This window comes from Dipteris shenzhenensis, chromosome 18 (genome assembly GCF_047967505.1).
Source record: "Dipteris shenzhenensis isolate YYH24624 ecotype China chromosome 18, Dip_SZ_1.0, whole genome shotgun sequence".
Classification (NCBI taxonomy): domain Eukaryota; kingdom Viridiplantae; phylum Streptophyta; class Polypodiopsida; order Gleicheniales; family Dipteridaceae; genus Dipteris; species Dipteris shenzhenensis.
In genome coordinates, this window is record NC_141613.1 from 29,757,031 (window position 1) to 29,782,230 (window position 25,200).

Consider the following 25,200-nt stretch of genomic DNA (forward strand, 5'->3'; position numbering starts at 1 on the left):
TTTGCAACATGAATCTCAAGAAAAAAAACCTGCTCACATATGTATCAACACCTCTAGAAAGAAACTCTATGGTAGGCATCAATAGCTGTTCAAGGCTGAGCACTCCTGCAAAGTTCTGCTCCTAACTTCATTGCTGACAGAGCTCCCTCTTGTGCACCTTCTTATGCTCTCCTACAACCTGCAGGTAGGCACCTAGGTGTGCTCTGGACTGCTGGGACGACTGCCCCTATAAGAACTCTGTTGCGGTACACCCACTGCTCCACTTACGCGAGGGTATGCAGGCTGAGTAGACTCCTAGGCTCCTCCTAGCTACTTTGGATGCAGCCCAGTCCAAGCTCTAAAAAATAGCTTTGGTCCCCTGCCTAGGGCCTTTTATAGAGGGAGAACCCCACCAAACTCGGCCGACTGGCACCAATAAACCAGCCAACTGGTTTGCTGATCTGGCCAACCAGACCAGGCACATCCCCCTGGAGTTTGGCCCTGCCATAGTTCTTCTTCTGGCTGACCTGCTAACATGACTTCATCCAGGAATTCAGCCTATAAAGGTTTGTCCAATCAGCACCGTTCTGTCTGTACCTGCTGTATAGCAGCTGCTGCTGTTGCCGACCTGTACATGTTGCTGTACTTGCTGTACAGCCTGCCCTCCTGATGTACATGCTGCTGCAGTGGCTGCACCACCTACAGTACCCTCCATACTTGGTGACCAGGTACTATCGCAGCCTTTCTTGCCTGTTACTTCTGCACACTGTTGTGCCGTCTGCTTGGGCTTCTGGCTGGGCTCTTTCCAGCCCATGTAGGTACTTGGTGGCCCTATGGTCTGCTGCCCATGTGGCAGCCACGTTGCTTACATGGCAGCTTCAATCCGTCCCCTTACAGGTTCTTCCACCCACATGTATGCTAAGGTGTCAACCCCCTGAGCTCGTCTCATTTGAGGGCTAACAGGTGGGGTATTGACCCAATTTCTCCAACATTGTCCACATGAGGAATCACAAATTCTTGCTGACATTAACAAAGAGCAAATCCATTTTTTGAAGAGTAGAGAACATCCTTAAAGCTACAAAGATATACACCTAGAGTATATATAATCCTACAAATGAAAGCCCCCTTCTAATACTAGTAGGAAGGATAAGATATAGATCTCAAGAGACTACCCAAGCTCCCTGGGACCCATGTGGTCAGGATCTCATCCACTGAATCTAGTAGTTTCACGACAGTTGCTTGACCGAGGGCTTGGTTCCAACAGGGTACCACAAATCACCAACGATAGGTCACAAACATTCACCATAGATATAGACAAGCCACCCTGCCTCTCCATTCTGCAGAGCTACATTATTTTATCCTTGGCATTCCACAAAGATATGCAGCCAAGGAGGGACCATGTGGTGTTAAATGATCTCCATTGACCTGATGATGAGGGAATTCAGACTTAGTTTGTACTTTGTAATTTGCTGATTATTTTTCCTTTTAGCAACATGAACAAGCCCTTTGGCTTCCCTAGCATTTCCACATTGAGGTATAGCTGGTCTCATACTCTTTCTCTCTCTCTCTCTCTCTCTCTCTCTCTCTCTCTCTCTCTTCCAGCTAGAAATACCTACATCCTTTCTACAAAATTGAAGTCATCATAAATCTGTACTTCCACATCGCAATTCTACAATTGAGATGGGATGTCCAACTCAAAACATACATTACACTGCCCAAAACTCGTACCTTGATGGCAGAAAAAAGACGTGTTACTCCAGACTGACTCCAATCCTTTCCAACAAGAGGCATCACCTGTCCCAAGACATCAGACCTGCGAATCATCAAGAAAATCTTCTTAGGAGACAATTGCATCCCCTTTGCATGAACAGCTTGTTAAAAGAAGGGTGCAGACTGATTTCATGATAAAAGGTCCTCGATTACATATAAAGAACTCCCACATTCGGGTGCCTAAAAAGCAAGCCCGTAACAGAAAGACAAGCGTGGACAAATCCTACTCGTGATGTTGCTGCCATCAAACACAGCAGAGAGAATATATACTTTGTGCTATCCTCTAGGCCATTTAGAGGAACTTCCTCTACCTTTGTGCTGTCCTCCAGGCCACCTTGTATCCTGATTTTAAATATCCTTCTAGGTGCTTCCTTGACAGACCACCCTGTCTTACAGTTATTAAAGACCAGCAGAATCAAGTCATGGTAACTACACCAGCTCAGACTCTTGTAACTACCATACAGGTACTTGCTAGCAGAAGAGAGTTGTCCAATCAAGAGTCGACAGAAAAAAGATTGTATTAATAAGCCATATAACCTATTGAAAACTAATAGGAGTACAGACAGCAATGGAAAAAGTCAGAAGTTCACCTTCTTTCCTTCTTGTTCATAAGGATAGTATCCCAGCTTATGAAAACATCTCAAATGTTTACCAAATTGACCTGGGGTTACTGAGTGCCCATTATAACCTGAGTCTAGGATGCTGTTGGTTGCCGGACACTTTCAGCACCTACAAGTATTTGGGAGTGATTATTGATGGGCTTACTCAACAAGGTACTGGCATGAGGGAAAGACCATCCACCAGCATCAGTCGGGAACGAGTTTATACTGTCAAGCATGAACACAGTCCTACTAAACGTTTGAGACTAGTTCAGGTTCTTTATGGCTGAGCTCCGGTTAAGTGGGAAATCAAAGTTTAATAATTAGAACAATGGCTCTGATGAGGGGCCAGGTACGGAACAATGCAGTTTTCCCTCAATAGTTTGCCAGATCAATTAATTTGCAACGAAACGACTTGAGCAACCCTGCAACCTGAAAATCCTCTATGCAAGATCTGTTTATTCAAGACGCAGATACAAACAGCATGATTAATATACCTTCGTAAGACTAGAATATGTCCAATCATACAAATTTAGATTTTTTGTTGTTCTAAAGACCAAAAATCTACACAGAAAATAAAAGAGAAAATGAAAGAGAAGAAAAAAGAGGTAAACAAAAACTTGTATGAAAGACAAAAGGAAGACATACTTAGCAAGCAAAGCAACACTTATGTCGTCATCAGTGCCCAAGCATAAACAGCATGATTAATATACCTTTGTAAGACTAGAATATGTCCAATCATACAAATTTAGATTTTTTGTTGTTCTAAAGACCAAAAATCTACACAGAAAATAAAAGAGAAAATGAAAGAGAAGAAAAAAGAGGTAAACAAAAACTTGTATGAAAGACAAAAGGAAGACATACTTAGCAAGCAAAGCAACACTTATGTCGTCATCAGTGCCCAAGCATAAGCAGCTATACTGGGTTTCTAAAGACCTGCGGAGTCTCTTGGGCATGATTAATGCTACTACAAAGTCTACTACGCTTGTGCAAAATATTTATGCTTTAAAATTTGATGCAATTACTCTGCAGTTAAACAGAGATACCTGGCACTACCCGAATTTTCTCTGCAGTTGAAAACAGAGATACCTGTCACTATCTGAATTTTCTCAACTCCTTACATCCTGCAATTTCTTGTACCAACCCAATCTTAATTTTCTGTCTCCTGCTCCGTAACATAGTTGCAAACAAATGTGTTTGCATGCTTTAGCATACATTTGCTAAAATGTGTTTGCAAACCTTTTAAATTTGGGCATGCTTCACCTGCAAACAATGGAGGGGATGAGGATGGCATAGGCCTCTAGACAATGACACTTGAGCATGACTGATGACCTGCAGCCTGCAGGCTTCATCCCTCGCATGCAGTTTGGTAGCAGTTGTGTTTTTTTAATGAGAGTGTTTGAGTTTTAGTAGCCCAGAGTTGAAATACTAGATGCATCTATTAAAAATAGCAGGTCTGTAAAGGCTGCAGGTCATCAACTGCAGGTCTGCCGCCTGCAGGCTTCAGCACTCACATGCAGTTTGCCTGGAGTTGAAATACTAGATGCATCTATTAAAAACTGCAGGTCTGTAAAGCGTCTATGTTTGTTTCAAACAGGACCAGCAAGCAAACGTTGCAAACTGCGAATGTCTGCTTGCAACTATGCTCAGTAACATGAGCACCTCAACCAACTAAGAGCTGCCTTCAGCCACATTGTAGGGTCTTGCACGAGCTTAACTCCAACCAGATGAACAAAGTCAGCTTACGAGTCAATTTGAATCATCACTGACAGCAAGGCCACATCACCACATGCATAACAGCAAGGCCACATCCCCCACATGCATAACAAGGCACAAATCAAAACAAATGCATTTGCAATCTATATAAATTCAAAGTAATAAAATGGGAACACGAGGCCCACTTAAGGTATAGTCCTAGGGGCAAACACAAGACTTTGAGAGGGTTGAAAAGGAGAATGTGGGAGGACTATATAAGTCTCAATTCCCCCACTATTGTACTCACGTTTTGATGTTGACATTTCCTATCTAATCTAGAAGCCCCCTTCCTGCTTCCTTCACCTTAGTTCTCTCTCTCTCTCTCTCTCTCTCTCTCTCTCTCTCTCTCTCTCCCCCCCCCCTTAATTCTCCCCATCCCCCTCTTCTACATCTGTGCTTTCTCCCTACCCACTCAGATCTATCTCCTCCTTCAGCCAACTTTAATCCCCTCAAATATATTCCCGTCCTCCTTCGGCCATCTTTATTATTTAATCCCCTCAAATATATTTACCTCACCTTTCCTGTTACGTATCTAGATGCTAATCCTTGGATTAGTGAACTTAATCCCATAAGGTTAGGATTAAAGGAAGCAAGCTGACGTGGGAGTCGAGACTAGAGGACTTGAACACTAGCAAACAACGCTTTCCATAAAGTGGGATGCTCTTCTATATTGGAGTAGCCAAGGCTATTGTGATGGCATTCAGTGTGCACACACCACTAGATGATGGTCTCTTCTGGATCTTGAGCCTAGACTACTGCCTTCTACATAGCAGATCACCAGAGGATGTACCAATGGCCTCAGGAACGGGTTCTAGTGGTATGGGACGGTAGAGCTATAGGCATGGGCTTTGTGGGAGTCTGATCTCTGGCCCACGTGTTCAGAGGTCACTAGGAGGTGATTCACTTGCTGATTATCTTATGGTTTTGCTGATTGTTGATTGGATTGTGTTTAGGGTTGGATTTAGTTGGTATCAAAGCGGCCCTCAACACAAAGAAATCGTTGCAAGATATGCAAACAGATGGTGCTAGGTGTGTGTTTCATCTGTGCAAAGTGTTTCTACGAGTTTGGCAAAATTCGTTGAGAGTCATGGAGTAGGATGTAGAACTTGCCGCGACGGTCGGTGGGTGAAAAAGGAGGGGGGGGGGATCGGTCCTGCAACACTAATTATATCACGATATAAACATTCAAAGGCCTATCTTTCTCTTTACAATCACGGGCATAGGCACATATTTTCCTCCCAGCCAACCTCGATGGTCGCAAGCTTACAGAATCTCATTTTTTACGTAAAAGCTCCTGCTTGCAAAATCCCAACGAGCCCCAATTCCCTAGATGGATCTAGTATGCCACATGTTTACATTTTAGGGTACCTCCTAAATGCATCATTTTACCCCTCTCTTGGGATATAATTCTAATCATTTGCCCCTTGGCACATTTAATGCATTTATACCCCTTAGCCTTAGATCCACCTAGTCTAGTGCCATATCACCCTCACTAAGAACCTTGACTTTAATTCCTTTCTGATCATTTACGTAAAGCCCAAACAAATATAATACAAACATTGATCCTTTAAAGGAAAATGTCAACTGACCCTTCCGAGGTCATGTTGTCTCAACTTGAGCGTAACATTCTAACGATAAAGTATGGGAACACTCTCCGTAACTGGTACACGGATTCCCAGGTAGCTTCTGATAGAGGTAAACCATGCCATGCAACCAATACCATGGGTATCTTTTGATTGCGTACTTGCATTGTTCCTCGGTCCAAGATTCTTGTTGGTTTGCGTCTTGCATTATCCTCTATCTCCTAAAACAAAACAACACTCTCGATTAGTGAGTCACCTGTATGCAAAAATTTCTTTAAACGAGAAACATGAAACACTGGGTATACCTTACAACCATGTGGTAATTCTAATTTATAGGAAACCTTGCCTATTCTTTTTAGAATTAACCACGGCCCACAATATCGGGGTGATAACTTAGCACACTCTCCTGCAGTCAAAGACTTATAGTGCGAAGGAACTCTGAGAAAAACTTTTTCTCCTTCCTTAAATTCTCTAACGGGTCTATTTTCATCCGCATACGCCTTAGCTCTATCCATAGCTTGGCGGATGTTAGCTCTCGTAAGTGCTAGCATCTCCCGCATCTGAACTACAAAGTTCGCGGCACTAGGCACTTTCTGAGGTATTACAACTGTAGTTGGATTCGCTAGTCTATAACCATAGTTCAACTCAAACGGACCGAATCCTGTAGAAAAATGTTTTCTATCATTGTAGGCAAATTCTAACAATGGCAACCACTTGTCCCATGTATGTTGCCTCAATGACACATATGCTCTAAGCATATCCTCTAAAATTTGGTTAATTCTTTCCGTCTAAACATCCGTTTCTGGATGATCCCCACTACTCATTCCCAACTCAGTCCTTAGTGTCTCAAACACCGCACTCTAAAAATGACTGGTAAATTTCACATCCCTATCTGACACTATGGATTTGGGTAATCCATGCAAACGAAATATATGTTTAATAAACAAATCCGCCACTTGCGGAGCACTAACAAACTCTCTAGTTGGAATGAAGTGAGCCATCTTGGTAAGACGATCAACTATCACAAGGATAGAATCATATCCACCTTGTGTCATAGGCAAACCTACAATAAAGTCCATGGAAATGCTCTCCCACCTACCTAGTGGTATTTCCAAAGGCTGTAAAAGTCCGGGTGGCTTCACTCGCTCTGCCTTACTTACCTGACACGAAAAACAACGTATCACATATTCATGAATATGCTTTTTCATCTTTGGCCAAAAGAAATCTCACTTCATGAGATCATATGTCTTCTCGACTCCTGGATGTCCCGCACATGGGCTATCATGGCATTGTTGAATGACTCTCTGCCTGAGATCATTCTGACTAGGTACTACTACCTTGCCATTTCTTTTCAGCATACCATCTCTTATGGTATATCTTGCATAAAATGCTTTTTTTGGATGCCAGGTCATCCTTTTCCCCGGGTTTAAATACATGAGTCTTAGGCCAAAGGATCTGAACGAACTAGTTCACCTTTTGAGTTTCTCTAATCTCGGTCATTAGAGCACTTTCTAATACCGTGAAACTCATATTATGCATAATGTGTGACAACGCATCATCAACTTTATTATCCTTCCCTCTTCGGTACTGAATCGTCAAGTTAAACTCCTGCATGAGTTCTGCCCACCTAGCTTGGCGGCCTCTCAAGTCAGGTTGTTTACAAAAATGTTTCAGAGTATCATGATCAACATCAACATAAAACTCTGATCCATATAAATAATGTATCCATGTTTTCAGAGCATGGACAACAGCATACAACTCTAATTCATGAGTTGGCTAATTTCGTTGAGAGGGAGAAAGCTTCTTGCTTTCAAAGGCTACTGGCCTTCCCTCTTGGAGGAGAATTGCTCCTACTGCAATGCCACTTGCATCGGTTTCAAGGAAAAACGGTTTCTGGGGATCAACTATTTTTAACACCGGTCCTGATTCTATCCCCATATAAAAGGTACTTTATCTGAGGTCAGATCAGTCAATGGCGATACTATTTCGGAATATCCTTTGATATGCCTTCGATAAAATTAGACAAATCCCAAGAATGATTGCAAAGCGGTCAAACTCTAAGGGATTGGCCGAGTCAGTCTCGCAGCCACTTTCTTTGGATCCATTTCTACCCCCTCAGGAGCAATAATGAATCCTAAATATTCAAGTCTTACCATACACAGTATAGTTTTCTTTTTATTTGCATAAATACTGGCTTTCCTCAAAGTATTGAACACTATTCTTAAGTGTTCGTGATGCTCAGCAATGCTTTTGCTGAACACAAGAATATCGTCAATAAAATGTACTACAAACTTTCCGATATACGGACGTAGTAAATCATCCATAAGCATGACGAATGTAGCTGGAACATTGGTAAGTCCAAACGGCATTACCAAAAACTCATAATGTCCAAACCTGCTTCTAAAAGCGGTTTTATGCACATCCTCGGCTCTAATACAAATTTGATGGTAGCCACATTTAAGATCTCGCGATCCTTCGTCGGGAGGTAAGAAGTGTTTTCTAAATTCTTTTTTAAACCCCTCCCAAGCAGTGGATGCCACTCCATCTTTCTGCTGTTTTATCCACCACCTATCCGCTGCCTCATTAAACATATGGGTGGCCTCGCGGATTTTCTTCATATCACTCCTAATTTCACAAATGGCGAAAGCCTCTTCCCATTTGTATAACCAGGTCTCTATGATATCGGAACTACAGTCAGACATCCGACCAGAATACTTTTCTGACCTATAATTGGCAATATTAGGCACCTTAGCCCTCCTAGTCTCGACCGTATGAACACTGGTTTCAGGTTCCATTGGAGATTTACCTTTCTCTTGACGAGATGGTCTAGCAAACATACTATGAACCATTTTCCTGAGATCGGATTGCCCTACATTTGCTTGTAACTGTTGTGCTAAAATTTGTTGCAAGGCATCCTCCAATAATGCAATTCTGCAAGATAGTGTATGGCCTGCAAGGCGCGATACCTGCGGGGTCGGCCGGACTCCCGACTCTACGGAATCCACCCTAGAAGCTTCTTCTTCTACTTCCATTTAGGCCGATGGGTGTTTTTTTTTTTTTAAATCAAGCACCACCTAAAACTGTATTTACAAACTGCTTTCCAATCTCATAACCACAAAAGGTGTCTAAACAGGCATAACCATCAACTGAAAATAGCTGAGAACCAAGATGAATATCTTTTCCCTATACTAGGGAAATATCAGCAATCTCAAATAACTCAAACACCGAGATCAAATAAACTAGCATATATTCCAACAAAACTTAAAAGGCATAGAGAGCTCTCTGGTCATATTTTTGCTGCATGAAGAGACCAACTTGTCCCTACAAACCACTCCCAATCAGCAATTATAATCTGTCCTGGATGGATGATGTGGCTCTCTTTTTTTTCTTCTTCTTCTTCAAGGTCCAAAGACCTTAAATGATGTGTCCTCTGTCAATACAACCATTTAAACGGTTGCCTTGCTCCCGAAATCTCCTTCACCAAATCTCTGTGAGTATCTGATTTGGACGCTATATCATTGCAAAGTAACCACGTCGTAAACAGTAAACATCACACCCAGCTCTACGCACTCAGACGACCCATCACTCCTTAAAATCCACCGGATACTATTGTGACCTTAGCCCCAAGCCGTAACTGTTTCACACTCCAAAATTGCTCCGCGATAAACGTAATTAAAAGCAACACCAGTGTAGTCAATCCGATGACGAAGAAGACTAATCTATGTGACTATTGTAACTCATGGACTTCGCACAACAATTGACCCACGATTCGAGCGCCCCCAACCATATAATATTCCTCACGCGATGCCAAAGAGCCCTAAAGGTACCAAATTATGCACTTGCGACAGTACGCGATCCTGATATCTTTCAATTGCGATGACGTCCGTGAACATATAATACCAAAATATGATCTACGCTCCGTATTATTCGGAGCAAAATTGGGGCGTCACCTAGCCCTTTGATTAACAAACTGCCCACGATATACTACATACTCACAAATAACGTGGATAGATAACACGACGTCATCTTATCTCCTCCTCAGCTCATTAGCTTAGTCATACGCCCAGCCAGTCCAAGACCTCTCTCAATCCCCCTTTTCCCAATCGCCTATAGCTCTGATACCAAATATCACGATATAAACATTCAAAGGCCTATACCTAGATGAATCCAGGAACATTCCCAAACTCATCCTCTAAAAACACAACATAGTGCAGTTTCAATCTCATGATAGTCACTCACAAGGTTGAAAACCATAAACTCCATCATGCATAGCAGGGACTAGCTACTATGACATCCCCATTGACGTCATCAGCGCCCAACAGTGAGTGTAGACCATAGTATAAAAATATGCTCACACATACGAATCCACACACCCACACATACTTGAGCATCCATTTATACAAAGTCTTCGTACTGAGTTTCTGTCGGCACTCCGGAGGTGAAGGGCAGACTCAGCCATGATGAAGGCTAGCACTAAAGGAGAAGGCTAATCAAAAGGTAGTCCAAAATCTCTTCATTCAAGCTACAACTGCTTGTGAAGTCTAAACATTTTCATTTTAGTCTCTCCCCAAGGAGCATCTAAATCTAAATCTAGCTGATAGGGCAACGCACCATTTAAGATAGAAAAAATTATCACAATACCAGCAGGCCGCAACTTGGTCTAAACATTCAAAGGCCTATCTTTCTCTTTACAATCACGAGCATAGGCACATATTTTCCTCCCAGCCAACCTCGATGGTAGCAAGCTTACAGAATCTCATTTTTTACGTAAAAGCTCCTGCTTGCAAAATCCCAACGAGCCCCAATTCCCTAGATGGATCTAGTATGCCACATGTCTACATTTTAGGGTACCTCCTAAATGCATCATTTACCCCTCTCTTGGGATATCATTGAAATCATTTGCCCCTTGGCACATTTAATGCATTTATACCCCTTACAATTAGATCCACCTAGTCTAGTGCCATATCAACCTCACCAAGGACCTTGACTTTGATTCCTTTCTGATCATTTACGTAAAGCCCAAACAAATATAATACAAACATTGATCCTTTAAAGGAAAATGTCAACTGACCCTTCCAAGGTCATGTTGCCTCAACTTGAGCATAACAAATTATCTGCGAGTTAGTTGCTTTGTGCTATTAGTTTGCTTATCTCAGAAAGGAGGGCTGAGCAACTGGTACAGAACCAGTTCACACAGCTATAGTGAGGCTTGTAGAGGCCAGCAAGGTGGGTGGAATCAGTTTGCAGGCCCTTGTAGGAGGTTGTTTTGCTGAAACAGGTAATTGTTTGACTGATTGTTGCAGTTTAAACCCACTGTAAGTTGTAACCGGCCTTCAGAAAATCCAAAGGGTGGTGAACAGTTAATAACAAGCAAATACCATCATTACAGCCACTTAGAGAATTATTACAGCCAATCAAATAAATAACAAAAACCAAAATCAGGAGCAAGATTTCCCCTATCTGCACCAGACACCAGATTGGCCCTAAACTTAGCGCCCCTTTCAGTATTTCTTTATCATTTATTCAAAAGGCATCCAAATACAAGAAACCCACTAGCATAATACAAGAAACCCACTATCGTGCATCAGCCCAAAATGGAGTCCTAGCAGGAGAGAAATCAGCCCAATCAGTCTTGGTAGCTCTAAATACCCATCAAGGGAGTCCTAGCAAGATAGAGGCCCAGCAAAACAACTCAATCCATATTGGTAACTCTGAATACCCATCAAGGGAGTCTTAGTAAGACAGAGGCCAGCAAAACAACCACACCTGGCTGCTCCTGGCAAACAAAAAGGCCAGCTGCACAAAGCCAAAGGATCTGAAGGTTCTGAGGTAGTAGGAAAGCTCTTGGAAATGGATCAACTGATTGGAAAGCTCGGGAAACCCTGGGAAAACAGCAAGCATGGAAAAACGAATTCCCTGGCAAGATCTTTTGCAGCCTCGCAAGTGAAAATCAGCAAAAAGCTGCTGGAAGAGAATCGCCATGAAGCAAATCGAGTTCCCTAGAAGCTCCAAACTGCCTGGAAAGTGCGATTTTAATAGGCATTTGGCTTGGAAGCCTCTTGGAAGAAGTGCGAATCAGATTTGGGCCTCTGAGAAGGCATGAACAGAGTAGGCATGCAGCAGAGACGAACTGCTCTGGAGGCTCCTGGCACAACAACGAATTTCGTTTTTGAGCTTCTGGCAGCCCACAAACTGCCCTGGTAGTCAAGAATCAGCAAGGCGATGTGATAGAATAGCCCTGGAGCACTTTCCCAGCCTGTGCCTTGCCTCTCCTTGTTCTTCTGTGTTCCCAAAAACAGCCCTAAAAGCAAATTTCGACTTTTTTGCTTGCTTTCCAAGCCAGCTAGCCAAACGTGGCTCCTGAAGCTATTTTAGCCTTGGAGCACTTGCCTAGCCTGTACGTTGCCTCTCCATGTTCTTCTATGGTCCAGAAAACAGCCATGAAAGCAAATTGACTTTTCAGCTTGCCTTCCAAGCTAGCTAGCCAAACGTGGTTCGTGGAGCTATTTTTAGCGAAAGGGATTTTTACCCCTCTCTAACCTTCAGCCCCTTAACTTGGCCCATGGAATTAATTGCATTGAAGTGTCCTTTGAACTGTTTTAATCAGTTGGAGGCTAGGGCAGTCACAGTAAATTCATAAAGCTTAGAAATTCGCGTCCCGTGACACCCACCTGGGTAATCGTGGCGCAGGGTGGGATGTCAGAACAATCAAAAGATAAAAGAACTATTGATGCGGTTATGCGCAGGTGCTGCTGAAGGCTGTACCAGTAGATCGCAGGTGCTGAGGGCCAATACACAGAGATGGAGTACAGAGCAACCTATCTGGTAAGCATATAGGAGCTGTTGTGTAGTACGACTGCTTGACCGGGACATGATTATACGATTAGTAGGGGATTGTGTGCTACTAGAGATCCATCGTGGGAACAGTCGGCTGGTGAGCATGATTAGGGCCATGGAGGTGTAAATTGCGTGCCTGACAGAGCTATTGCCGATAACAGTTGCTCCCTGTTCAGGCTGGTGCTTTTGGGTAGGGCCATCCTAGACTCTGGGTCTGAGGAAAGCTGAAATTTTTGCCTTAACTGCATTAGCTTTTGCTAGATGATACCAAGTTGGGTGGCCTACTCAGGAAAAGGAATTGTATCGGTTATTTATCCATTCAAAATTTAGAAACATTACCTATATGGAGAAAAGTTTGTTGTATTGACAGACCACGAATCCATCAAATGGATATGTGGTAGGCCTAAGTTGAGGGGATAACAATGGGCTGAATTAATGCAAGATTTTAACATGGAGATTAGATATTGGAAGGGTAGCTTGAACAAGATCGCCGATGCTTTGAGTCACATTGGTGAAATAAACTCTTCGAGTTTCACCTAGACGGATAGTCATTGAGTCACTGTTGGTAGCAGGTCCAAACAAGGAGCTCCATACAAATAGACCAAAACTCGGGGATTATACCATTTGCTCAAGTGGCCGGTGGTCAGTTCTATATTTAGAATGAGGAGTTGTTCCGAAATGAAATGTTTGGGTTCTTAATGATAGAAGAGGTTGGAAGGACAATTATATATGAATGTGTGATGCCCCAACCATAGGCCATCTGGGAATACAGCGAACCTATGGAGGATATCTTGCAGGACATGCAAGAGATGTTAGTGACTACACGCGAATCTATCAAGAGTGATCAGGATAGAGCATGGTTTTAAGCTGATAGACAGCATTAACCCATAGAGTTTTCTGAGGGAATGCATGTATACTTGTGAATACCAAAGAATTTAGATGTTACAGATTGTGGACCCTTGATCATCTTGAAAAAGATTCATGAAGTTGCGTATAAACTAGAGTTCACCAGGTCTTTCATGTCAGTAGACTAAAAGAAGTGCTAGAAGCTGGAGACAGTCTCATTTTGCCCCAAAAACTTGTGGAACTTGAGGATTTGACCTATGTTCCATATGAACCTAATAGAGTTATTGGTTTTCGGGAAAGGAAACTTAGGAATAAGTTAATCCGAAGTTCAAAGTTAAGTGGAAGGATAGGTTTGGGAGTCAATTGCTAGTTCGCACAAGAGCTTTTCCTATCGCTAAACAATAAATGCTTAAGAGAGGATACCTACACACTAATTCTCCGATTTGTGGACTTAGCACTAGCAAAGGAAAGGAAACTTAGGAATTAATCCAAAGTTCAAAGTTAAGTGGAAGGATAGGTTTGGGAGTCAATTGCTAGTTCGCACAAGAGCTTTTTCTATCGCTTAACAATAAATGCTTAAGAGAGGATACCTACACACTAATTCTCCAATTAGTGGACTTAGCACTAGCAAAGGGCCAGTTGGTAACTTTTGCCAGGACGCTTCCCATAAAGCGGGATGCTCTTCTAGATAAGAGTGGCTAAGGCTGTTGTGATGGTGTGCACACACCACTGGATGGTCTGGTTAGGGAAAGGAAACAAGAGTTATCGGTTTTAGGGAAAGGAAACTTAGGAATAAGTTAATCCAAAGTTCAAAGTTAAGTGGAAGGATAGGTTTGGGAGTCAATTGCTATTTCGCACAAGAACTTTTCCTATCACTTAACAATAAATGATTAAGAGAGGATACCTACACACTAATTCTCCGATTAGTGGACTTAGCACTAGCAAAGGGCCAGTTGGTAGCTTTTGCCAGGATGCTTTCCATAAAGCGGGATGCTCTTCAATATAAGAGTGGCTAAGGCTGTTGTGATGGTGTGCACACACCACTGGATGGTCTGGTCGGGATCTTGAGCCTAGACTCCTTCCTTCTACATGGCCAACCACAAGACGCTGTCCCGATGGTTCCTCGGGAACAGGTTTTGTTGGTAGGTGAGGGCCAAAACCTGCTTGTTCCTAGTGTGGGTTTCAAAGACAAAATACTTCGCATCAAGGTATATATTGATTGCCTCATAAAATGTAAGGATTTTACCAGTTGAACAATCATGACAGGCAAAAGGCATTGTGCAAGAGTACCCCTCCTTAGTTCTGCCCGTCCCTCTCTTCTACATTTATGATCAACAACCAAGATAGATGCTCACGTGCTTCACAATATTACAAAGATGAAAACAGAAATGTCTCACATCTCCTGCAGAGTAAAAAGACCAAAACTCCACAGCAGTTTACCTTGTAATAGTTCCATCAACATCAGAGACCACAATCCGGGTATTCCACTTCCATAAATAGATTCGGGCATCCACCTGCAGATTTGGCAGATAAGAAAATTTTTCTAACATTTTCTTCCCAATTCTACATTGCACGTCATCACCACAAGCACAGAAGAGCATACGACAGCATAGCAAACCTGCGTTTGTCCAAGAACTCGTGTGGAGAATGTAAAAGTCACTTTGTTTGGACCATCTTTAAGATTTAAAGATGCCAGCTGTGCTGATGTTGGGGTGTATGTACGCTCTTTAGATTTCCGTGGCCGCTTATAATATCCATTCTTCTGTAAAAGCTCTTCCGTAAAAGGACTTTTTACAGCTACATTTGTAGCTGCTAGCAATGCCTCTTTAGAGACAGTGGATGCTGATAGAGGACCTCTCTCAACCCTGGATTTCCTAAAGGAGAAAGGCCAGAGGCTCCACCTAGTCGGAGAAGAAACCATTGCAACAGTTCCACTTTCTGTATCCTTGGTAAAATCGATTGCTTCAACTGCAATGCCTCCTTTCATTACTTCGCTACTAAAAGTCACCATACCATGGATATAAGGCACAGCCTCAACCCAAGAAAAGTAACGTTCACCAACTTTTACCACAAGTTTCTCATCAGCAACTATAGCTGATGCTGAACGTTGGAACTCTTCAAAGGAAACTTTCTGCCCTGCAAAGGCCCTCGCAGCAGCCTCAGCACCCATTCCCTCTGATAGCAAATGCCTACACAGAGAGAGTTCCACATCTGGAAACACAAGCCAGAGAAGACATGAGCTAAGGACTCAAAAACATCAAGGTTGTCATTTCAAAAAGATGCAAAAAGAGAGTCCAGAGACAAACATTACCAACACTAGAACTTTTTCCTGCATCAAGAGCCTGTTCAATTTCTGCAAAATTCTTTCCGCTTCTGTAGACCATGGCCTCTATAGTCTGCCTGTCATCCAAGCTAAGGTTTCCATCTACCTCTTTGCCAGAAACATACGTGGCATCTACATCAAACTGTTGTACTTGAGGCTTTGACAAGGGATCTGAGCCTGCTGAACGACTGTACAAGTGCCCATAACTCGATCTTTTGGCATCATGCAACCGAGCTGGCAAAGAAGCTGAAGATGGCCGATCCATTCTCTTGTCACTCTCACCCTGTGGTACAGCTATGGGTTTGCTCCTATCCCTGGTGAGAGTTCGAGCCCTGGCCTCCATATTTACAAATGGCTGTTGACTCTCGCCCAGATCACCAGACCTGTCATCCAAGCCAAGGTTTCCATCTACATCTTTGCCGGAAATATAAGTAGCACCTGTATCAAACTGTACTTGAGGCGTTAAGAAGGAATCAGACCCTGCTGAACGACTGTGCCCATAATCCGATTTTTGAATATCACGTAATCGAGCTGGCAATGAAGCTGAAGAAGTCGGAACCATTTCCTTGGCACTCTCATCCTGGGGTACGACTATCAGATTGCTCTTACCCCTGGTAAAAGATTCAGACCTAGCCTCCATATTCACAGATGGCTGTTGACTCCCGCCCACATTACCAAAATGAGCTGAGCACAAATTACTTTCGGCATGCGGAATCCTGCTAGTACATGTAGCAACACCAAGCTGATCATGGCTGATTTCAGCGTCAGGCTCAGTGGACTCCGAATTACCTGCAACCTCTACACCACCATTACAAGAAACCATGCCTGAATAATTCCCACCCTTATCAAAAGACTGGCTAGGTTCATTGGCATTTGGACGAAAACTTTCAAAACCTACTGGCGCAGTAATGATATGACCATCGACACTCATGAGCACAACTTCTGGACTGGTTCCGCATTCAGTGTTCTGATTTGCATCCTCGACTAAGGTACCTGCAACCTCTACACCACCATTACAAGAAACCACGCCTGAATAATTCCCGCCCTTATCAAAAGACTGGCTAGGTTCATTGGCATTTGGACGAAAACTTTCAAAACCTACTGGCGCAGTAATGATATGACCATCGACACTCATGAGCACAACTTCTGGACTGGTTCCGCATTCAGTGTTCTGATTTGCATCCTCGACTAAGGTACCTGAAGGTGCTGCCTTCTCACTGCCTGCCTGTGTTTCATTGCATCTACTAATTTGATGTCCAGCCTCATAAATGGCACCATAAAGGCAATCACTAGATCGACGCTCATCTCCCATGGTTTCCTGGAAGAGAAGAACCAAACTCTGTTCTTCCACAGCTGTTCTTAAAAACCAGTCTTCCTCTAACACATTGTCCTCTGACACATTGTCAACAGTTTTTTCTGTATTTTGGGTGTTTGTCTCTAAACTCAAGATACTTATTCGCAAATCATCTACTCCAGCATTTTCTGAAGCTGACTCTTCCAGCATAGGTCGTCCAAGACCTTCTGCAAGGGTTCCTTGGCCAGACAATTGCTGATGCTCTAACAGCTCAGGCAAAACCTCGCCTGTAAAAGCTTCAGCACCCCCTATACCGTGCATTAAACTTCCTGTCTCTGATAGTTGAGGCCCCTGTGAGCCTGAAGGTGTAGCACTGGCCGTAATCTGCCCCATAGAGGTGGGAGTTAGAAGGATTTCCTTTCCACCAGTCCCCCATCTTCTATCTAAAAGATCTGCCACTATTTCGGCCCTTTCTAGAGAAAGTCTGGATTTGAGATCATCTGCTGCAATCTCATTTCCTCGATGTTTTGAAGAGGATGGGCCTCCAGAGACATGTTGAGTTTTTCTCCCGAACACCAACCCAAAGATGGACCGGGAAGGTTTGGCAACTTCCTTTCCTGATCCTTGAGGACTGTTCTCTTCCTTTTTCAGCATCAACTTGGTACCGTTGGCAGTCCCAAGTTTTCCCTCTACCAAATAGCTATTGGTCTCTGAAATAGCAATGAAAACCTCGCTCCTGTCTTCGTTAACGAGAGCATCAGAAACCCAGACCGTGGAATCGCTATCAGCCTGTATATCCTCTGTCATTCCAGAATTTGACGGGTAGCCATCAGCAGATATGCCGGTGGCTTTGACACTTGTGTCTTTAAATCGTGCCTCCTGCATTTCTAATCCTTCTTCGGCCTCTGAGTTGAGCAAAAATTTTATTCTGCCATGTTCTGCCATCTCATCCCCCGAGGAGGGAGCACTTGGTGGTGAAAGCATCATCGTATCTTCTTCAGGTTCCGCTTCCTTTTCGAAGTACGCTTCACCCTTATTATCGAGATACATATGAAAATCCGTTGGCACATCGTTGACCGAAATGTCCACGATCTTCTCTCTTCTTTTAAGAACACCCTGGAATTTACCGAATTTCACATACCAAGGCGAGCTCTTAAAAGTACCATCCTCTTGCTGTACCACAATAATATCCACAGCCCCCCCAAAGGGATGAAAAGGACCGGCCACCGTATACACACCCTGCGTAATATAGCTGCCTAGCATGCCGACAGCAAACATTTTGACTGCACATCGATTTTGCAAATCAAACGACGCAGTTCCTCTTAACGAGCAAGTCGAGATTGGCTTAGCTGCAGGAGAAGTTTTTTTATTTCTAGCCAGCCGATGCGCCCAAAAAACTGAGATCCTAAGTTCGTCCCGAGAAAACCAATCGAAAGGACGATGGGACACAGCGAGCCCACTAATTTTCCTCGGACGTGCCGTTGCAAGGTGATTCAAAACACAGATGTCCCAATCATATGCCGTCGAGGAGGCAAGGCATTGCAACGCGGTACCATGAGGCGAGGCGGTTCGAGCTGCGGGTATAGAAGCAGGAAAAGCAACCTCTTCGATATAGAGCGACCCAAAGGCGATGGAGCCACGAAAATCCAGCGGCAAGGGGCCAAACAGAGTCGAGCAGGGGAGGGCAAACGGTGGGGAGGCGTGTGAACCGGGGGGGGGGGGAATCGGTGGGGGAAGCGAGGATCGATGGGAAGCCGCAATGCGAAAGGGGAGACCTAAATTTGGGAAGGGGGAGGCAGGGGAGGGGAAGGAGGGATGGAGGAGGCGATGGAGGGGAGGGGGGGGGGATCGGAAGCAGGAAAAGGGAAGGAAAGAAGGGGAGGAGGCAGCTTACCTCTGTAAGCAAGAAGAACTTGAAGCTCGCGAGCTCTGGCTATGGTGATGGCGAAGAGCAAGCTTTGCCAAAAACACAGAGACAGAAAAACAAATAAGCTCCCAAATGAAGAAGATGACCCGGTTTCGTTGCCCCAAATGCAAACCCCCCCTTTTTTTTTTCCCCCTAGTCAGCACTCCACGTGTCGCCTCCCCTCCCCGTTTCCTTTTCCACTTACCCCTCCTACGTGGCTCCCCCTTGGCTTTGCAACCCCCCCCCCCAAGGGCACAACCCTCCTTCGAAGTAAGCCATTGCCACTTTACCCGACTATTTCCCGGCGGCATCAGAACTGTCAAGGGGCACCCACTCGCCTTGGACCAGTGGGCACAAAGTCCACACCTATGGTCACCTCACGCACACCACACGCACCACATGCATGATGGCGCAAAGGTTGGGAAGTTCAAATTTTAGGTAATCGACATTTTAGGGATGTTAGATTCAGCATGGCGAGAAGGCTCTCTTATGACATTGTGGTAGTTATGGGAACTTTAATGCCAAGGTGGCATTGGTCTTCCACCTTTTTTCCCCATTTTTTGACCCACAAAACGAGTGAGCTCTTCAAATCAATGGTTTTGTTGAGAAAAATACTTTTGAGGGTTGAAATGACATAAAATCCACATTTTTACGAGCATTTAATATGCCAAGGTGGCATGTAGTCCCCCACATTTTAAAGCTCTTGAGGTCAATGGTTTTGTGAAAATCTATTGTATACATATTAACAACTATAGACAACAACACAGCCATAGTGGCTCCAGTGTGGTGACATCACAACTCTCAATGATTTTTTTGGGGAGAAATGTCGAGACAAATATTTATGAAATGGTCGGTCCATGGAGATTCTAGACAGTGGCTTTAAAATGTGCCCTAGGAGATCACATGCAACATTAGCGTGTTTCAAGAGACAAGGGGATTTTGTAATTGAGTGACTCACATGCCATATACGTGTTACTTATGAAATGTGATTAATTCGCTTAACGCCTAGGTGTATGTACAATGAAATACAATTTTGATTGAGTGGCCACTGCCTTCTTCCATTTATGCTAAGCAAATTAGTATTAGCTGCTCTTTAAGTTGAGCTACATTTGAGTCATGTTCTCAACTTCACAAATTCTAATACGGCAAGGAATCCATAAGAGTACGACACATAGGCTACAAGCTACCATCCGACAATTCAATCGATAATTCAATTCTCAACTATTCTAAAAAAGAAACATCTTGTCAAATTTTACTTATACACCACCCTCCTAGTAGCACAACCATGAAACAACTATTGCAATGCCAAATTCTATTATCTTCAAACCTTAACTCTCACTTTTGGGATCAATTGTAGCTAGAATTCAAAATTAAATATGTTTTTGCTAATGTGCATATTTACATATAATGCTTTTCCCAAGTGTGCACTTTTACTTTGTATCATGAATAGAAACCCAAATTTACAACTTTTCAAAGCACTCCTTCTTGCATTAGAGCATCGATAACTTTTTGCATTGGCAAAAGACACGTTAATATCTTTAAATTATTTGGTTGGGTCATCATGATCTTTCATTGCATAGCTTGAGAATGGGACCTAGGGGCTATAATTATTGTACCCTCTTATGTAAGTAAGCGCGAATACATGATTGATGCATATGCTTAAATTATGGGTGTGAGCTCTGAGCCCAACAATAAATAGCATATCATACATAGAGAAATTTGCCTCTATCACAATAAAGCCAGGTGAATGTGATAAGAGTGAGTGGGCTTTGTATGATTGGGTCCAAGATCGATACTAGAGATGGAGCCTAGAGTAAAATATAGGGGCATTAAAAAGTAAACTTTTAGCACTTTAATTATTATATTAGTTATAGCTTGCATGGATTTTTTTGAAAATTTTGGAAAAGCTTAGGATTAACACCCTCCACCCCAACAAAATACTTTAAATATAAAATATAGTATGCATTTTCTTTATATTAAATCATATATTTCTAGATTTCGCCTTGCCATCATTTTGCCTCACTTTCTTGTAGCAAGTAAATGATATTATGGTGAGGCTAGATAGTCTGAACATTAGAATGCATGAGACCTCCTTGTGATCCCTTATCGGTGGCGAAGCCAAGGGATCTCGTCTAGGCACAAAGATAGTTTTTTGTGGTTTGCCCATATGCTATCAAAACAATTGGGAAGGGGTATTAAGGAGCATTAAAGGGGTATTAAGGGGCCAAAAGCAATTGCATTTGTTCTTTAAGATGGTAATTCTTAAAGGTCAACGTGTGTATAAGAACCTGTTGCTTCAAGGGTTCATGTCTTGTATACCATGGTATTTTCTAAGGGGTCATTTTCCCAAGCCGCATTTTATATGTTATCTTAGCGAACTCCCCTTCATCAAAGCAAAGTGAGTCACACACATGTTGCTTTTTATCGATATATCTAGAATCCTACATCTAGCTTGCATGCATTATTTTGAAAAGTTTGGAAAATATCTATACTAGTAACAACCTCCACCCCAAAGAATAAAATAATATATAGAATGATCTATTTCAACGATACCACCCTAGATTTACATTGTAATAATATTGCATCACTCTCTTGTACGAAAAAAAATTATTATGAAGAGCCTAGATAGAGTGAAAGTTAGAAAGCATAAGGCCTACATGTGGGCAAAGTTACACATGTTGATTAGGAAAAGAAGTGATGTAAAAACTAATTATTCCATCCCAAGCTTGAAAGTAGTTCCACGACTTAGATATAACAGAATCCTTTGGAACTAATTTATGCAATTTCATCCATCTAGTACATAAGGGCATTAAGGGTGCCTCTATCATATGCATAGCAGTGCCCTTTCCTTCAGGGCTAACTTTTTATCTAGCATGAATGATATGAGAGTTCAACACATCCTCAAGGACCACAAACGTATAATGACGTTCAAGCTTCCATACTACATGGAATTGGACAATTAGAAGATCCCATTTGTTGCCATGGGGTATATTGCCTTGAACCAAAGGATTCCATGCAATATTAGGACTTTTATATGAGTCTTAAAGAAGGAGACTTGTTATAAAAAGGGAGTGTGAAAAACAAAAGGTCAATGATCATGATATTATTTACTAGAAACACTTGGCAACGTCAGTTAGAGATTGAAAAGTAGTTTTTAAAGGACAATAACAAATAGAAAACTATTTTATTTGTTGTAGAGCCAAAAAGTGTTAGTGTATAAAAACATGGTTTCATAACCAATCAAATGAATTGACGTAAGATGGCCTGCACATTGTAAATTTGTTATGTCCAAAATAATGCAAGGGGAATGATTTTTCAAGAATTATATGATATTCATTTTTACACATAGCAAATATCCTTATGTTTTTGGATTCATTAACTTCTTTATAACTATAATGTGCACCGCTGTATTCCTTTTCAAGTCAAGCCGTTGATGTTGAAAGAAAGCATGATAACTGTTCAGGCTCTTTGTTTCATTAATCTAGGCTTGACTATAAAAGTGAATGATGATTAAGTCAAAAAATAAAAATAAAAGATGCCTACATTGGAGTACTGCATATAAACTATAAGGTTTCTAGGAGGGGAAGTACAAATGTATAATTTCTCCAACTCTCATTCTTACTAGATCCTTTTCTTCTAGCACCTTCAATGAGAAAGGTGGAAGGAATCAATCTTTGACATTGTGCAAACAAGCGCATTTAATTCCATGTGATTTAATTAACTTTCATCAATACAAGGAAAAATAGCACACATGAATATGATTTGAGCTCTATTAAAGGGGTGTTGAGCACCCATTTTTTGAAATGATGCATATACCTTTGTGGTATATGGGAGAGGTAGCACGGTAACTCCTAAACATCAACTCAAGGTCAAGATCTGGCCTCCTTTCAAGCTAGAGAAAGAATTCAAGTCAAATTCCCTCTTTTCCACACATGAACAAAGGTTGTAATCATCACTATTAATTCACATATTTCTCCCTGTTAAATTTCAACCTAAGGTTGCTATGACTATATTAAGATTTTTTGAGTTTTGTTGGACTTTATTTTAGTCTTATTAAGGATTTAAAATCATAAAAGGGTAAATCAAAAGTCTTGTGAATCCAAAGTGGATGACATTGATCAAAAGAATGTGCTTCCTTGAAACTATTTTGAGACCCTTTTTGCATTGTAAATGGCAATACATTTAAATTCCAAAACCCTATGTTATTTTTATTATGGATACCATATCATTAACTCATCTATATCAATAGTCATTAGGTCTTTATATTCATAGTTCTAGTACTTGTAACAGTGAGAAAGTTGAAAGTAACGTCAACTACATGATAAAATGATGCCCTTCCATTCCATGGTTTTATTGGTGCTCCAAGGAGGTTCGACTTGTGCATGTGAGTGAGCAGAGCTATGCATGCATGCCACTCGAACCAATCGTGAGTGTGAGAGTAGGAGCTCCCTAAAGAGACATAGAGGTGACCTTGAGGCCATGGTGTGAGTGGGGAGGAGGGGAGTTCCTCGAAAGAGGTGCCCACTGATGCCAAGGAGACTGTTGCAAAAGTCGAGGAGGATGTCGAAGAATCCCTCTCGTATGTTAAAGTGCTAGTGAAGAAGGTCTAAGCAGGGTTCACCCCATTAGAAGTTGATGAAGCAAAGAGGCTTGTGCAAGCCAACGCGGCACGTCATGCCAAAGAGGTGGGCACAAAGCAATGTTTGAGGCTAGCCAGAGACACATTGGTCTTTGAGAGCTACAAGTGGATCTGACACAAAATTGAGCAGTTATCTAGGGGAAGTGTGTATACACTGGTAGGATTCCCTCACTGGATAGCTACAACGGCTCCTTGTCTTCAAATGCGACATCCCTACTACAGCGTATGTGGCTAGATTCATCAGGAAGGGGCTTTTCTTGGTGCATTTTACATCAGAAGCTCTTTGGAATGACATACTTGGGAGGTCTTGCATGTTTGCATGGGTATCAGTGCTAGTTATCCCTTGGAGCACAATTGACGAATTCTTGTATCATGATTGTCTAGGAGCACATCGGTGCGGGTTATCCTTTGGAGCACATCGTTCTCAGTGGATGAATTCTTGTATCATGATTGTCCAAGATGGGTGAATTTCCTTAATCTTCCTCAATGGTTGGGTGACTCTATCAAAAGGATAGCGACCACACTTGGCAAACTTTTGCTGATTCTGCTATCATTAAGGATTTTGGTTTTTTGTAAGCATGCATGGATACTACCTGATGTAAGAGTATGCAACATATCCCTCTTCTCCAAATGGCTCCCTTGCCTTTTCCATGGTCCCTCACCTTGGATAGAAATATTTAAGGAGTTCATTGAGAAAGGTAAGGTAGAGGGGTAGGAACTTGGCCAGGTCTCTCCTAGTACGACTGATTGGTTTTGGGCTTTAGCTTGCAAGTAATGGGCTTAAGATTAGTGTCGACTTGGAAGGAGGGCATCTCTTTGCTCTCTTAAAAAGGTCGCAAAGGCCTAAAAGGCAACTCCAATCTCCTTGAGAGCATTTGGCGGAGTAACATACTCTAGGATGATGTGTTTGGGCTCCATGACATAGCCAGTGCATGCAATTTGTACAAGAAAGGTATGAGGTCATGGGCTGACTTGTGGGATGCTAGATCAGCAAACTGGCTCACGATGAAGCAACTATGCAACCAAATTCCACGTATTGCTAGGGATTGGGATCTGCTATACAAGTTGGTTTCAAGCGCGGATCCTGGTGTCGTGGCCTACTAACACGTCGTATCACCGCCATGGAGGGAAGACCAATGGTCACTAGGAAAGACCTGCCTTAGGAATATCTCAATTAGATTGGCATATTAACATTTGATGCAATGTGGGTCGCTCATCCCCGAACTAAACAAATAGTGGGCACTGAGAAGGGGGTATGCTTGGTGGGGTCAAAGGCTACGTACCATTTGGAGAAACTATGTGGTATGCAAGGCTCAGTTTTTACCATGGAAAGTGATGCACTAGTGGCTTCCATACTAAAGGGAATCTATCAAAACACCTTCCAGTATCGTTGGTGTGTCCTCTATTCAAAATAGCCATTGAATTTGTGGGTCACCTTATGTGATACTGTCCAATTTTTTGAGAAGTTTGGTGAACAGTAGAGAAGGTAGTCCAAGAGGTAGGAATCATGGAAAAGTTCTACATCGATTCAAGGTGGAGGCTAGTCCTACTAGGTGTGGATGCACACATTTCATCCTCACTTGTTGCTTGCTGGCCATACATTTGAGTTGCATTATTGAGTTCTGTGTGGGAATTCCGCAACAATCTCATGTTCAATGTGGCTGAGGGG

At 42.5% G+C, this 25,200-nt stretch overlaps 1 protein-coding gene across 2 annotated transcripts in view; it reads right to left on the minus strand.

Annotated features, from left to right (window-relative positions):
* The window catches only part of PAH2 (phosphatidic acid phosphohydrolase 2), a 38,365-nt gene extending 19,663 nt beyond the window's left edge, over positions 1–18,702 (minus strand). The window contains exons 1-4 of one of the 2 annotated variants that reach the window (XM_087390077.1): positions 15,681–18,702; positions 14,988–15,580; positions 14,810–14,883; positions 1,708–1,792 (exon numbers count right to left, since the gene is read on the minus strand). In XM_087390077.1, coding sequence (XP_087246203.1) covers positions 1,708–1,792; positions 14,810–14,883; positions 14,988–15,580; positions 15,681–18,264 — 3,336 coding nt within the window. In that variant the 5' untranslated portion in view covers positions 18,265–18,702. The remainder of the gene's footprint in view (positions 1–1,707; positions 1,793–14,809; positions 14,884–14,987; positions 15,581–15,680) is intronic. The other variant, XM_087390079.1, reaches the window with a different exon arrangement.
* Between the last annotated feature and the right edge of the window lie 6,498 nt (positions 18,703–25,200).